The following is a 14300-nucleotide window of genomic DNA, read 5'->3' on the forward strand; positions in this document are numbered from 1 at the left end:
TATTATTATATGTAGGCCTATTCATTCCATTGTGAATCATTTATTTCATTATTTTTTTTTTGTTCCGACAAATAGGCAGTACATAGTCAGTTTCAACATTCGCAACCTTCTATAGTTAAAAAAAATACTTGTCAAAAAAAGCAATAAAAAAAAAAAATAAAAATAAAAAAAAACATGTTAACCTACAGTATTATAGCTATTTTGTTTATTCTATTGTGAATTATTAAAATCAAAATGAGCCTTTCATATAAGTGAACCGACAACCAGAGCAAAATGAGTCTTTTAAATTTTCTCTGAAATGGTGACAATTACATGGAGTGGATTGAGAAGCAATGTACCCTGAGGGAGGGAATCAAATTAAAAACTTTGGAATTAAAAACCTGAAGTCCCAATCTACTATACTGCAACAATATTACAAAGAAGTCAAATAGCTACTCTAGCACAAAACAAAACTTTTAGGAACAAAAAAAATTAGTGCTGAATATATGGCCTAAGGAGGAGCCTTAAGTACTTGCTGAATGATTGGTTTTAAAACTTCTCTTTGCTTTGTTGGTGCGTAAAGATTGCTTTAAGAACACATAGGTCTATAGCGCGTACAAACTCATGAGGTCAAAGTTCTTGTGCACTAGAGATTCCCAAAATGTCAACAAGCAAAAATAGGTTGCATATACTTGCGAAGAAATTCTTGTTGATACATATGCATTAATTGTGTTCTCAACGTCTGTTTATACTAATAATTTTATTAATCCAATACTTTGATATGTTATTGTTTTATGAATGAAATCAATTGCGGATGTTACTACTTGCAATTTCCCTTATGACATGGATATTTTGAGTAAGGGAAGGAGGTTACAGGGACAAGAAAGCTGCATATGTTTCCTTAAGTTATGGCCACACTATGAGTTTTATGTGACAATTATCTGTGATTTGGCCATATATGGACATGATCGCAGACATATATATATATAGAAACAATGATTCCATATCCTACCCATAATGGGCAAATCATATAATGCTTGGTAGTGATAACTGAACAGAGGTTAAGCCAACATATAGGCCTCTAATAACCAATAGATGTATATAGGTCTACTAGGTTAATCGTACAGTTATGTCGTAGCAAACCTATAGGCTAAACCAATTTTGTTTTTTTATTGTTCTTTATTAATTTCATAGTAAAACATAAATTATTGAAAACTGATTATTTAAATTTATGATTTTAATTTGAAAATATATGAATTCATTATTAATTAGCAAAATTTATTTTTGTAGACTTTTTTGGGTGGCAAATCTTTGCTGTAAAAGTAATTTTGAAATGAGGATATTGATATATTTTGTTTTTGTTTCATTTCCAGTAGGACATTTGACTTTCTGATGAAGAATACAGAAAAGTCCTTTTGCCTTGTTAAAAGTTCCAAGGTGGTACAATTAGATTAATATTGGCTAGACAAGTGATCATAAGTGAACCTATATATAATTCTAATGATTTTCATCACTGTCATCATCTGTTGTTGCTTAAAACCTCCCAAGGTCCGAGTCAAACAAAGGATAAAAGTTTTATTTTCATCTGTTTTGTGGCTGATTTTAATTATAATAGATTACTAATAGATTCTTCAGGCATAATTAAAACAGACTACTAATAGATTCCTCAGGCATAATTAAAATAGAATACTAATAGATTCATGTGAATTTATAAGATATGCAAGGGAATATTTCTAATTAAAATTGGCAAGCTAATAATTCATTTTTTTCTTACTGTCATCGTTAAAAAATGCAATCTGATACAGTATATTATTATCAGTGTTCTCCCCAGGCCCTTGAAGCATCATGGTACCATGATGCCTGGAACTTCCCCCATGATGCTTGACAGTTGGCCATGATGCTTGGAACATCTTCCCTGATGCTTTTATCAGTGAAAAGTTAAATTATTTAACTGTTCCCTGCTTTTATATTGTCTTAAAGTGCAATTTAGGGCATTTCAATGCCTCCTAATACCTTGTGTCAATCCCAACTATGGTTCACCCATAATGCTAGGGAGAACACTGATTATTATTGACATCTAGTTACAGGCTACTATTTTAATACACAATCAAGGACTATATTGTCATTAAATGATTAGATAATGAAACATATCCCTCAAGTTTGTCTGGGGTTGTTAATTGAATCATTCAAAAAGAATGTGACCATTCATTAGATAACTTATTGTCTGGTTTGAGATAAAAACACTCCGTTGGAAATTCAGATAAACTAATTATACCACTACTGTAGTTCTGTGGCTATTGACTGCCACCTTTGATTATGAAATTGGGCCATTTTTTGTTGGGGGGGGGAGGGGTGGGCTTATTTTTTCATGAAAAAAAAAATTCAACTTTATAGGTATAGCCAATCAAAATGAAATATTCAACACTTCATGCTTAATTCAAAGACAATATTTTATTTTTTCTGAAAGTATCTGTAATTACTCATTCAAATCATACCTTGGACTTTTGCCCAGAGAATGATGTTACTTATAGTACAGGACATGCTTATAAACTGTACTGGACGTGGGCTTATACCAAAAAAACTATGGCAGTTAACAAACCTCTTCCATCACATTTTCTTGAGCTACAGTAGGATTTTAGAAAGGTGCGAAGTTTGTTTATCTTTTCTATGAAATCATAGAATATTTGCAGGGACTCTATGAACTGAAGTGTCAAGTACGTGATAGCCAGACTCGCTTTTGAGATGAAACAAGATACATCAAACATACGCTTATCATTGTCTATGATACAAAACCGGTGGTGTACACAGCCATGTCAATTATTCTTCCTGATTAGGCCTATCATTGCACAACGAGATACTCGTAAATCAAAATGAATTACAGCCTAGGGTAGATAACTTGACATAAAATATATTTCATACAGATTATATCAATAGTTAGTGTGAGGTGTAGAGCGCACATCCTCCGAACTCCATCTATCAAAAAAAAAAAAAAAAAAATTCATGCCCAAAATACACTTAGGTCTATATTATGTTTTTCTTGTTTAGATTGAAGTATTTAAAGAGAAGAAGATTATTATGGTCTTCTGACAGATATTTTCATCAGATATGTTTAAAACAAGCAAAGAAGTAGTAAATTTTTTCTACAAATTTATTTCCTCTAACCTTTCAACAAGGTTCGTGTATAATGCATGGCAGCCCCAAATGATAAAAATGACAATGCTGAAAAAAGACAAGCTAAAGTGCATACAAGGTTGTGTGCTTTTAAGTGATTGATCCATAATGACAATATGAATTTATGTATATTTTGCTGGAAGCAGTTTTTTTATATCATTTATTGAATAATAATTCAGTGAATCATGTCATTCAAAACTGTAAAACTGATTTTATGAAAATTAATCATTGTGTATTAAATTTTACAACCTTTAAGTTTATATTCATCTTGTAGTATGATCTAGAATAAATGAAATGATTCAGAGATTCTACTCTGTAGGGCCATCTCTAAAGCTCCGTCCATGATTTTAGACAAAAACATGTGACATGCCTAAATATGGTCATGATGACATCACACCATGACCATACACGGTATACAGTAGGCACATCATGACTATATATGGATATACAATAGTTTGATAATAATATGTTAGATTTATATAGCGCTTAACGCCAACAAGGCCTCCAAGTTTAATCTTTAGAGTTGCATTTAAAGATAGACTACTACCTAATATAAACTTATGAATTACCTATCATTTATATGTAACCGAAACTCAAAAATATAATGAGAAGAGGAGCTAAGAATTACCAATTTGTAACTTTAGAATTGTTATTGAAAATTTTGCTCAGTATAATCTTTCATGAAATCAGGAATGAAACTCTTATGGTTTTATTATTAATAGATGTTTAAAAGCAAGGAGGCCTTGTTAAAATTAAATATTTCTCAAGTTTATCAAATATATTCTTCTTGTCTACATTCTACTTACAAAGGGAGTGTAATGTATCTTTTTGAATGGAGATGAATTAATTAGGCCTAATCTACAATACTTATGCCTAGCCATAAGGAAGGGTACACAGATAGACAGATACGGAAGTGTTTGACAGAATAGTTGCATAGTTAAGATAGGCATGAATTCATAACACAGCTTAAAGTTGCAATTGTGAGTTTCATAGAATATTTTCAAAGTGGCAGCAATCATCCTTACAAAATGCAAATTTCCTGATCATTCTTCGCCATGATAGGCAAACAAGGCAACATGTACCGTAGTAATTGCATAGTGAAGGTTGCAGTTATCACATAATTGTCACTTTAATCCAATACTTTTCCTGATAATATGGAAATTATCATTGGTACGCCACACTAAATGTTTCAATACATGACGGTCATGATAATTTTCGTTCATGAATCGTGATGGAGAGAATATATTTTGATGAGCAGAATGATCGATGACAGGAGTCTTAATTAAGGAGAATCCTAACGAGTAAATGTTTCTAATGTCAACAAATTTAAAAGCTATCTCAAAGGAATGATGTATCACTTGAAAAACACAATGAAACAACAGCAAAAAATAATACATAATGAATTAGGGGGATTTATCCCATAACCATTAATGCCCTACAACCAAGTCTATATGAAGCTTGGGAAGTAAAGTTATTTGTGGGTATGAGAGAAATAATATAAATATTACTAGGATAAAACCCATGACCTGATTTAGAAAGCAATCTGTTTATTCATTAAGGTCAGGGATATAGATGCTGGGAGAGGTAAAGAAGATGGGAAGGAGGAGAAGGTTATTATTTTAGCTGATCTAGGCCAGGGCACTGGCCAATAGGCTTTAAACTGGCAAGATGGCCCTTGATCATGAAACAAAATTATATAGTGAAATGGTTTCTTAATTTCAACTTGCTTCAAACAGGCCTGAATTTGAAGGGGAATAAACCCCAACATTATTTCCAGACTCCTATCAATTAAAGTGTTTACAAATTCTTAAATAATATGGTATAAACAAATCAAATCACATGGTTTTCATTAGAATTAGGCTGATAGAATTAATTTGTCCAAGAAAATTGAGTGGCTCCCTTGACAATGGGACATGTGGTGTTACATTACAACAAGTGTTTTGGTAATTGTACAAATTGGCTACCATTATTCATTTCAATAGTCCATAATTTACAGACTCTGTTCATTGTTTTGTTTTAAATATTACAGTAATGGGCTCTGACATCTGTATGAACAATAGGTGCAAATATGATTTTGCAATGTAATGGTTTGTCCACACTATAATGTTTTACGTAAGAAATGTGTGTAATTTGTCCACAAATGATTTTTTACCACATCCATATATGGGCAAATCTCAAGTAGTTGTTAAATAAAAATAGTACCACCACTGTTTGAAGCAGGGGAAGACTGGGGGTACAGGGGTTTAATCCCCCTCCTGTGCCATAACTACCAAGAGAGCACCACCTAACTACTGCATGTTATAATCAAAGTGTAATGAACATTTTATTTGGTAAAACTATTTTCTAAAGGAGCATTTGAGGTAATCACAATGTCACCATTACTTAGATTTGTGAATAAATTTAGTTATTTCCTTCAATCTAATTCATTTATTTGTTTTCTTACAGCATGCGATTGCCACCCTGTTGGATCTTCGGGTGAAATATGTAACCAAACCACCGGTCAGTGTCCATGCAAAGACGGAGTGACGGGACTAACTTGTAATAGATGTATGAAAGGTTACCACCAGAGCAACTCCCCTATTGCACCGTGCATCAGTAAGTGTCCACCCAATCACATTAACTCATTATGTTAAGGAAAAGAGTTTTTATTTTGCTTTGGAAAGATGCTAAATAAAATTGATTGATTGATTGACAAATGTTGAAATAATAATTTTTTATGGAATGAAATATGACGAAAACATTGATATTAGCTAAATCTATCCTTCTACTCTTGATATTTCAAGAAAATATGGCACTTGTTTTTCCCTTTTCATTTTAATGCTAAATTTGACAAAAAAATATTTTTATGATTTAAGTTTTCCTTTATGGTATTTTTTTTGTGTTTTTATTTCATTTTCGTCTGCCTTTCACCTTCAACACAAACAGGGACACTTATAGGTAAACATTTCTCGATTGATTCTTAATTCAGATAATAATCTCTAATTATAGTATCCTGTTTTTTGTTTGTGTTTTGTTGTCAAGTCATAATTAATCCACTTAATAATTCTCATCATGTGATCAACCAAATGTTCATTCATTTTCATCCCAATTAAGAATGTATTTTAAGTTAGTAATGATATTTTAAAAGAATAACACAACTGATCATTAATAAAAATCAAAAAACAACTATTTATATTTTGATCAATATGATTATGATAGTTTTAATGACGACCAAAATAGTGATTTTAGCTAATAGAAAAACAATGATTAATAGCATTGAATATATATAGTAGCAGTATTATCTGGTAAATTTATTATGGTACCTACCTATTATATCATGACATTATAGAATGATGAGCAATTTATTAACTTTAACCAGTTTGTTTACAGATTTATGTTCAATTTAGTGAAGAATATATAGATAGATACATGTTTCTTCAAAGATAAACCAAAAATTTTATATATTGGTCTTGTCTTTGAAGAAATATGAACTATGACTTATTGATCAGTTGAAATATTTGTGTTTTCTTAATTTCTTAGCTGCCATCTTTAATGAGAATGGTTAAGTAGTTTAATATAATTGCATGTGTGTTGGAACTATAAATAAAATAGTTAATTAAAAATTAATTAATTAATATCTTCATTTTGAGGTACAGGAACCGAGGTCCGAGAGGAGAAAGGATTTGGATGTTCCTTGTTGGGATCCAGGGGGAATCTTAGCTATATGTCACAATTGGGTAGATCTTTGGCAGCTGCTGGGGATGGGAGAGGGCAAGGACCTTTATTCTGACACCATGTGATTGTGCATGAGTACTGTATAACATAGTATTGCTGTTCCTAACACAAATAGAAATACAACTACTAAACATTAAAAATAGAAAAATATATCACTCATCATTAAAACCATTGAACATTAAGACAATTACAAATATTTACAACTGATCTTCATATATTTTAACTGATATTTCTCTATCAGTCATTGATACTACAACATGTAACCCTTTTCTCTAGATTCTAAATATAAAAAAAAAATCATGATTATTTCTCAAAATACCTCCTCATTCCTACCACATATGAAAACATATTTTTCTAGAGCCTTTAAAGTTCCACCAATTTCACACTCAGTACAGAAGTGGATCTTAACCGTATTAATATAATATACTATTTTTTTTTATGTACCTAAAAGAAAAATGTTTTAAACCTACAGAAATATATGAATTGAAAATGTTTCAACCATGATATTTTTGATATTTCTACAGAGCCTGTATCTACTCCACCGCAAACACCACCGGATAGTGAAGGCACAGGAGGTAAGAAAAACAAACAAATATTTGTACAGGTTGAAGATTCTTAAAAATGTTGGATTTTTTTTTTAAATCAGTGTGAAGCTAAATTTCTATTATGTTATACAAATTGTTTCACTTTTATCAAAATAATTAAATTATATAAACTTGAATTTATACTATAAAGAAATGGAATTATTTTGAGAAGGAAACAAAGACACAATAAACTATTTCACAACTTAAGTGCATGATATACAGTAGGCCTATTTGAATAACAGTAGGACTAAAAAGAAATCATTTTGAAGGTGATCAGGCCATCATGGCAGTGGTGTCTAGGTGTCTTGAAATGGGAGGGGGCTGATAGGGGCTGCAAAGGTAAAGTTTGGGCTGGCTCAATGTTTAGGTGAGTGAGTGCTAGCACACAAAATAAGGTTATTTTTACCTAATTGAGCATTGCTTTATACATTTTCAATGGGGGTGACCACTGCATCATAGATGTGAGAACTTTATGTTCTTCATTAAACATTTGTTCACATGTGTTAAATCAACATGAGCCTTCTATTTCCTATATTAATGAGTAATCCGACCTCAATTAAAGAAGGTGACAAAAGTCATTTTTTTTTAGTATGACTTAAAGCAACCTAAATCATTTCCGAGAAGCGGAAATGCATTTGTAATTATCAAATGAGTCCTTAAATGCCTTGAAAAAACAACTGATACAATTTTCCTGGTTTATGAGGTATTGACTTGGGGTATGATTGTATTTACAATAAAAACAGAACTCTAAAACAACGTCCTTGATCGGAGGGGACAGCCTAGGGGTACACTGCACAAAGTTCCATAAAGCATCGCCATACTTTAATACGTCACTATAAAAATACAATGACTTTGTTAACTCCCCAGCAAAAAATGAGTCTGAAATAATAGTAGGCCATGGTATAAATTCTTATTTAATTTACATAAAACTACAGTTGTTCTAATTTGAATGTGAACACAACCCATGGCTACAACACGCAATGCCAATTCCACTACACAGGGGCAGCAATGGTTCTAAAATTCATGTCAAGGCTAAAGATTGATAAAAGACGTCATCGTTATTTATCCCATAATGTGACCATACCTGCACATCATGCAAGGCATATTTTGACAGCGTTGCATCAAGCGGGAGTATCATGTTACACACGTGTTTCAATACAGGTTTAAAAACGTCAAAATTCATTGATTTTTCGCTCATGTTTTATGTTTTAAAGCAAGACAATTTTTTTGTACAGATCCCATTTCCCGCAACAGAATTTATTCAGGTTATGATACAAGTTATCCACTTTCATAGGATCTGATTAAGTCTACTGAGACTTGTGGGTGACACGTATGAATTTTGAAATTATAAAATTAAAAATTATCTAAAATTCTCAATTAAAATTAAACTAATTATAAATCCATGAGCTAGATATGTTTTCTTGATTTTAAATTTAAAGTTACTTCAAGTATGGAGGTAGCTTCAAAAGGCCTTTGATAAAGTCATACATTTGACTGCTAATCAACTTGGGATAAGGAATCATTATTATTTGAAGATGAGTGAGGCCCTAAATCTATCTGATATTTCCAATTTGTTTTTCTTTAACATTAAACCCAAGGGTACTTTTAAATCATTCTTCAAACCAGGCTCTCATCTCTGGACTGCCTAGAAACCCAAGAACATCATACACAGGCTGACAGCCTAAAAAGTTCAAAATACACAGGTTGGATCATAAATCTTTAGAAAAACACTGTACTGTACCTCCTCCTATAATTGAACTGTACTTGCCATAAAGATTACCCCTAATGATTTCTTATGGAAATAATTAACTAGCACTAAATCTAGAATGATATCTTTGGCATACTTTAACTTGACACTACCAGGATAGCAAAGCGGATTTATTATGACTGAAACTGGATGCTCAGTAAAAAGTCTTTAACTACGATTTTTAAAGGATATGCAGTTCCATTTACAAATAAACACAAGATTGCAAATTAGTCCTGTGATAAGTAGAGCCTGACAGTAAAGAAGGTAGTAATACAGTGGGCTAGTCTAGAGGGGCATCACCACACAGGTTGTTGAATAATTTGTCATCATTGACATTAAAAATTGGATTACCCAATTTTATATGGTTATATTTTCTTGAAATTGAAATGAGGGTGGTCCACCTTGATCTGAAATTGGAAGACAAGCTTATGTGGATCAGTGCATGGTTTTGTAGTAGCTTGGAGTTGAGATGCTTGGCTTAGTTTACAAGTCCAGGATCCTAGGTTCAAACCCTGTCACGGCAGGGTTTTTTTTTTTTCATGACTAAATCAACCTCCACTCCCCGAGCTTTAGAGAATCATTTTATCATGTAATTGGCAAGTTGCTTGCTGTTGCACGGGAAAGAAAAAAAAGATAAAAGTTTTTACGTTCTTAATTCAATACTTTAATGTATTTTATTAATGTTGAGAACAAATTATGTGTATAATATTTCTTCCATGAGCTCAAATAACAGAACTTAAAAGCTATGTTATATTAATGTAGATGATTTCTGAAAGGTTATTATCATAGTGTTTTAATAATAGGCTTACCTCTAGGTAAGGCTCCTTCTGTGAGGGCGCCATAAGTACCTTCTTACAATACTATAAGACCTCTGACACGGGAGGTGTGTAGGGCTTGATGAACTAGGCCATGATCTTGGATAGGCTTTGTAAACTGGAACAAGACTGGTTTCTGATGGGCTTAACTTGGCCTAGATTCTCAGAAATAGGCCTACAGCTGTACTGTAGATGTGATTATTGATTAGTAGCATAGTCTGGTTGCAATACCTAGCTCTATCCTGATATTAAGATAGAGTCAAGATAGGGTTAATCTGTATCATCGCCATCATCACATATAGCACTAGATTAGCTTATCAGCAACAGATTAAAACAGGTTATTTATGGGAATTTGGGTTATACTTCAAAAGGAAGTGAGCAACACATGCATATTTTTTGGTATTGTTGTGAATACATGAGTAGGAGTAGATCCCATAGGAATCACCCACTGTTGAGATAACTAAAAATGTCAAACTTTGTATTTAGCAGGGTAACAATAACCTCAAACTAGATATTAACAAAGGTCTATTATAATAGGGCCTAAACATATACTGTACACAATTGCACAAAACAGATTATTTTTTCTGAAAATATTTCATTTTTTTTAAATGGTCCCATTTCAATTCAAAAAGAATTTTCAATTTACCAGACACAATATTGGTCTACGGACAATTATATAATAGATAGATAATAGCTAGGTAATAGATTCACATTTATAATAGATTAAAAAAATCAGATGCCAGAAAGAATATGAAATATGTGAAAGTTTGAGCAGCTAAGGTATGATTCAAATATTAAAAGGTGTTGCTGTCGATAAAGTCAATTATGACCACCCTTATTTACTACAAATCAAAAAGTGACCTGACTGAAAAATACCACTTGACAGTTGTTTTTCTCCCTAAGGACATCAGATCTAGGATTCCAGGGGAAGGAGGAAAGGGGTGTGTACTGTAGTAGCAGTCTGCAGCCTCAATATCTATTAATAATATTTTCAATTTCATGACTAAAGTTTTGTAAGGAAATTAAATGGCAGTTAAAAAACTAGGGACATATCAAGATGCCTCACATGCAGCACCAGTGCTTTATGATCATCAAGTTCTTGAGACCTGTTTTCCCAGGGAAGCAAAAATATGGAGTTGTAAACTGAAGTGATTTGTTACTTAATTACAACGATTGCTTGGTTTCAGTTATGCTGTTGATTTATTGTGTGATTGTAACAGAGAATATGAACTCCCTTCAAAATTTCCAAATGAGAGAAGTATGGCACCAGTTAGGAAAGGGTGTCACTTCTTAGCAGTCACAATAGTGAGGTTGATTAGCATATATTAATTTCAGATGTCCTCATATCATGCATATTCATCAAGTGTTTCAATTTTTTGGCAAATCAGGGAGCTCCTATCTTGGAAAACTTTGGGTTGGGGTAATATTAGGTGTAGAAATTTATGTTACAGTTGGCCTGATCAATTACCAAATCGGTCCACTGAGGGCGCTACATAAAGTAAATAAAAATTTATACCACTACTCACGAGGAAAGCATGACTTATACTAGGGTATTACATTTATTTAAAAAAAGTATATAGTGAATTAATATTGTAAAACATGGTGGCTATAATAACATGAAATTCTAACCACACTTTTTTCCACCTGTTTCCCCAGTTTTTAAATATTAAAAAAATCTGTATCTCATTAACCATTCCCCAGTTTTTCGTCAAACAACTTTTTTCTGTCTTACAAAAATCAGTTCTACAACACATAAAAAAAATTGTTTCCTCTGGAGCCTGACTTTAAACATTGAAATCTTTTGACTGATTTTGGATAATCACTGCAACTTTGTTCATATTATGGTATTATAATAATCATAAATATCAAATATCGAAATGATTAAAATGCTTTGTTTCATATGCCAAGTAGGTTGGGAGATTAACAACGGAATGTTACTTTCCAAACAACGAATTCTCTTTCATCATCAATTACAGAAAAAGCTATGACCTACTTTTATATTACTATATAGTGAACTTGTAGACTGTGATAGGCCAATAAAATGACCAGTAGGATACACTAACAGGATATATGAAGAATGAAAGAAAGTGTCACCAGTTATACATTCATCAGCTTTCAGCAGCCAGTTTAGGATTAAAGAGAATGAAACAAATAGGAAAATATACATTTTTGTCCTACTCTCCCTAATCATTTTGGCCACCTCCATATTTTCTTTTTTTTTTGTTTTGGTTTGTAAAACACTTGTAAAATACATCCTGTTAAAATATAACAATTCTTAAGGTCATTGTGTATTTATATGTGCTTTATATAGCATTCCTAAAGACTGTTTGGCAATCTTTGTGAAGAAAACAGCAGGCCTCAACTTTCTCTTTAAGAAAACATAAAGAGAACAGGTTTCTTATGTGGAATTAATTCACACACTCAACCCACACAACTCAGCACTGCCCACACCATCAGGATTCATGTTTCAAATCTGTGATTTGGCAAACATGGGTGTGATATGATATCATCATACCCATTATGAGTTATATAGCTTAGTTACATTTCTAGAGCGATGACTAAAAAGAGCATTCACTTTAAATTTATATTTACAGTATGATTCAACATTTCCCATAAAAGTAGACCTAATAACTGAAGATACCTTTAAAACTTAGAACTCACGTTTTGATGGCTACAATTTTTGCCTTTCTAAACCCGGACTTTTCAAAACTCTTAACAGCTGTAAGGATATGCTACACAATTCCACAATTCTATAATAACATTTAAAAAAAAATGGCTTGAATAACAATTGTAAGGTTGTTATTATTATGTTCGAAGGTTGTAAACTAATGTTTTGATTACATTTCACAAAGTTGATGCTTATTAAAGATATTGCTTATAATTTCATTAGAAAAAAGTTAAGAAACTGCCAAAGTCAAATATCCCTGTCTCCTTCGCAGTAAACACTTGAAAAGAAAGCAATGCACTGCTGTGAAAGATATCAACTTGTTGTGTCAATTGTAAACGCTTTGATTCAACAAGATTCAGGAAACGCTTATTAACACCACAGACTACCTTCTGCTAGTTTTGTCAACTGGCTATCCACAGTGAGAATGAAAGATCCATTCTACAAATTGTAAAACACAACAACCTTGGTAAATAGAACTAGGGTGAGAACAAATTATTCGTGCACGTTGATTAAACATTTATTAAATTAGGATGAAAATCACAGAAACTCATTGAAGACTCTGCTGCAGCAGTAGCGTTGTCGGCTTTCAATTAGAAGATACAAAATTTGAGCAGGGGTGGCTCCAGAATGTTGCTGACATGGGGCCAAAAGGCCCAACAGGGGTCCAACCAAGGGTGAAGGGAGAGGAGGACCCTTTTCGAGGAGGCCAGGAGCCAGCTCTCTAGAGGAGAGCTGGCTTCCTGTCGGAAAACTCAACACATTTTTTGGGGCGAGACTAACAAACTATAACAATTCCCTGATAGAAAGAACTAAGCTCCACTCAAAATTTTCCATTTACCATCATTTTAATTCACAAACTGTCCTGTTCTATAAAGATTACTCATTTTTGTGTGGCTTTATGTTAACATCTTCGACAACAATAATCTGTGGTGACATCCTGATAAAACACACAGTCATTATAGGTGCTAATTTATCTGTCATTTCCAATCTAATGCAGTGGAACCAGATAAGGAAAGGGTGGCAGAGGTCTGTCACAAGATGTGTTTTATCGTCCCAGATGTTATTTCTGGTTGTTTAAAATTGCTCTATAGCCCGCAAACAAGTCGGATTTATTTTGAGTGATTTATTTCTGTATTGCAATTTGATTGCTTAATCTCAGCATTAATGTCTAATATAAATTAAATTGGATTGTACAAAATCTATTCTTGCAGCATGATTTTTTTATACCTTTTTTTCCAGAGACTGAATAAATTAAAATAAGAAAAATATCATAAAGATACATACTATTGGATAAGAAAATTGTTCATATAGAAGACATATATCACAGTTATATTGGGCAGGCCCTCAAGTGGTGTTTATCCCAACTTAACATTCCAGTGGGATTAAACCCTCATTTGTACCCCTGCTAGATGGGAGATAAAATCAGGGAAGCTTTCTGGACAAGGCTATCTAGTCCTCCTACCACAAAATTAATACCTTTTCTCACCTTCTAGTCAAATTGATAGACCAATGATTGCATGTACTCATTTGAACTGACCTATAGGTACTGTATGGGTGAATCTAAGTTCAAATAATTTCTAGGTGCAGAAATACCTTAAGTATACCAAATAGGTAATTTTTTT

The 14300-nt window shown here is 32.6% G+C and overlaps 1 protein-coding gene across 2 annotated transcripts in view; it reads left to right on the forward strand.

Moving 5' to 3' along the window:
* Positions 1 to 14300, forward strand: part of LOC117105518 (netrin-1-like) — a 41465-nt gene that overhangs the window by 20139 nt on the left and 7026 nt on the right. Inside the window, exons 3-5 of one of the 2 annotated variants that reach the window (XM_033246681.1) lie at positions 5596 to 5745; positions 6076 to 6087; positions 7389 to 7439. In XM_033246681.1, the coding sequence (XP_033102572.1) occupies positions 5596 to 5745; positions 6076 to 6087; positions 7389 to 7439 (213 nt within the window). The remainder of the gene's footprint in view (positions 1 to 5595; positions 5746 to 6075; positions 6088 to 7388; positions 7440 to 14300) is intronic. The other variant, XM_033246682.1, reaches the window with a different exon arrangement.

The sequence above is a fragment of the Anneissia japonica genome, unplaced genomic scaffold, assembly GCF_011630105.1.
Source record: "Anneissia japonica isolate Jap-2015-1 unplaced genomic scaffold, ASM1163010v1 scaffold2030_len652032_cov178, whole genome shotgun sequence".
Taxonomy (NCBI): Eukaryota; Metazoa; Echinodermata; class Crinoidea; order Comatulida; family Comatulidae; genus Anneissia; species Anneissia japonica.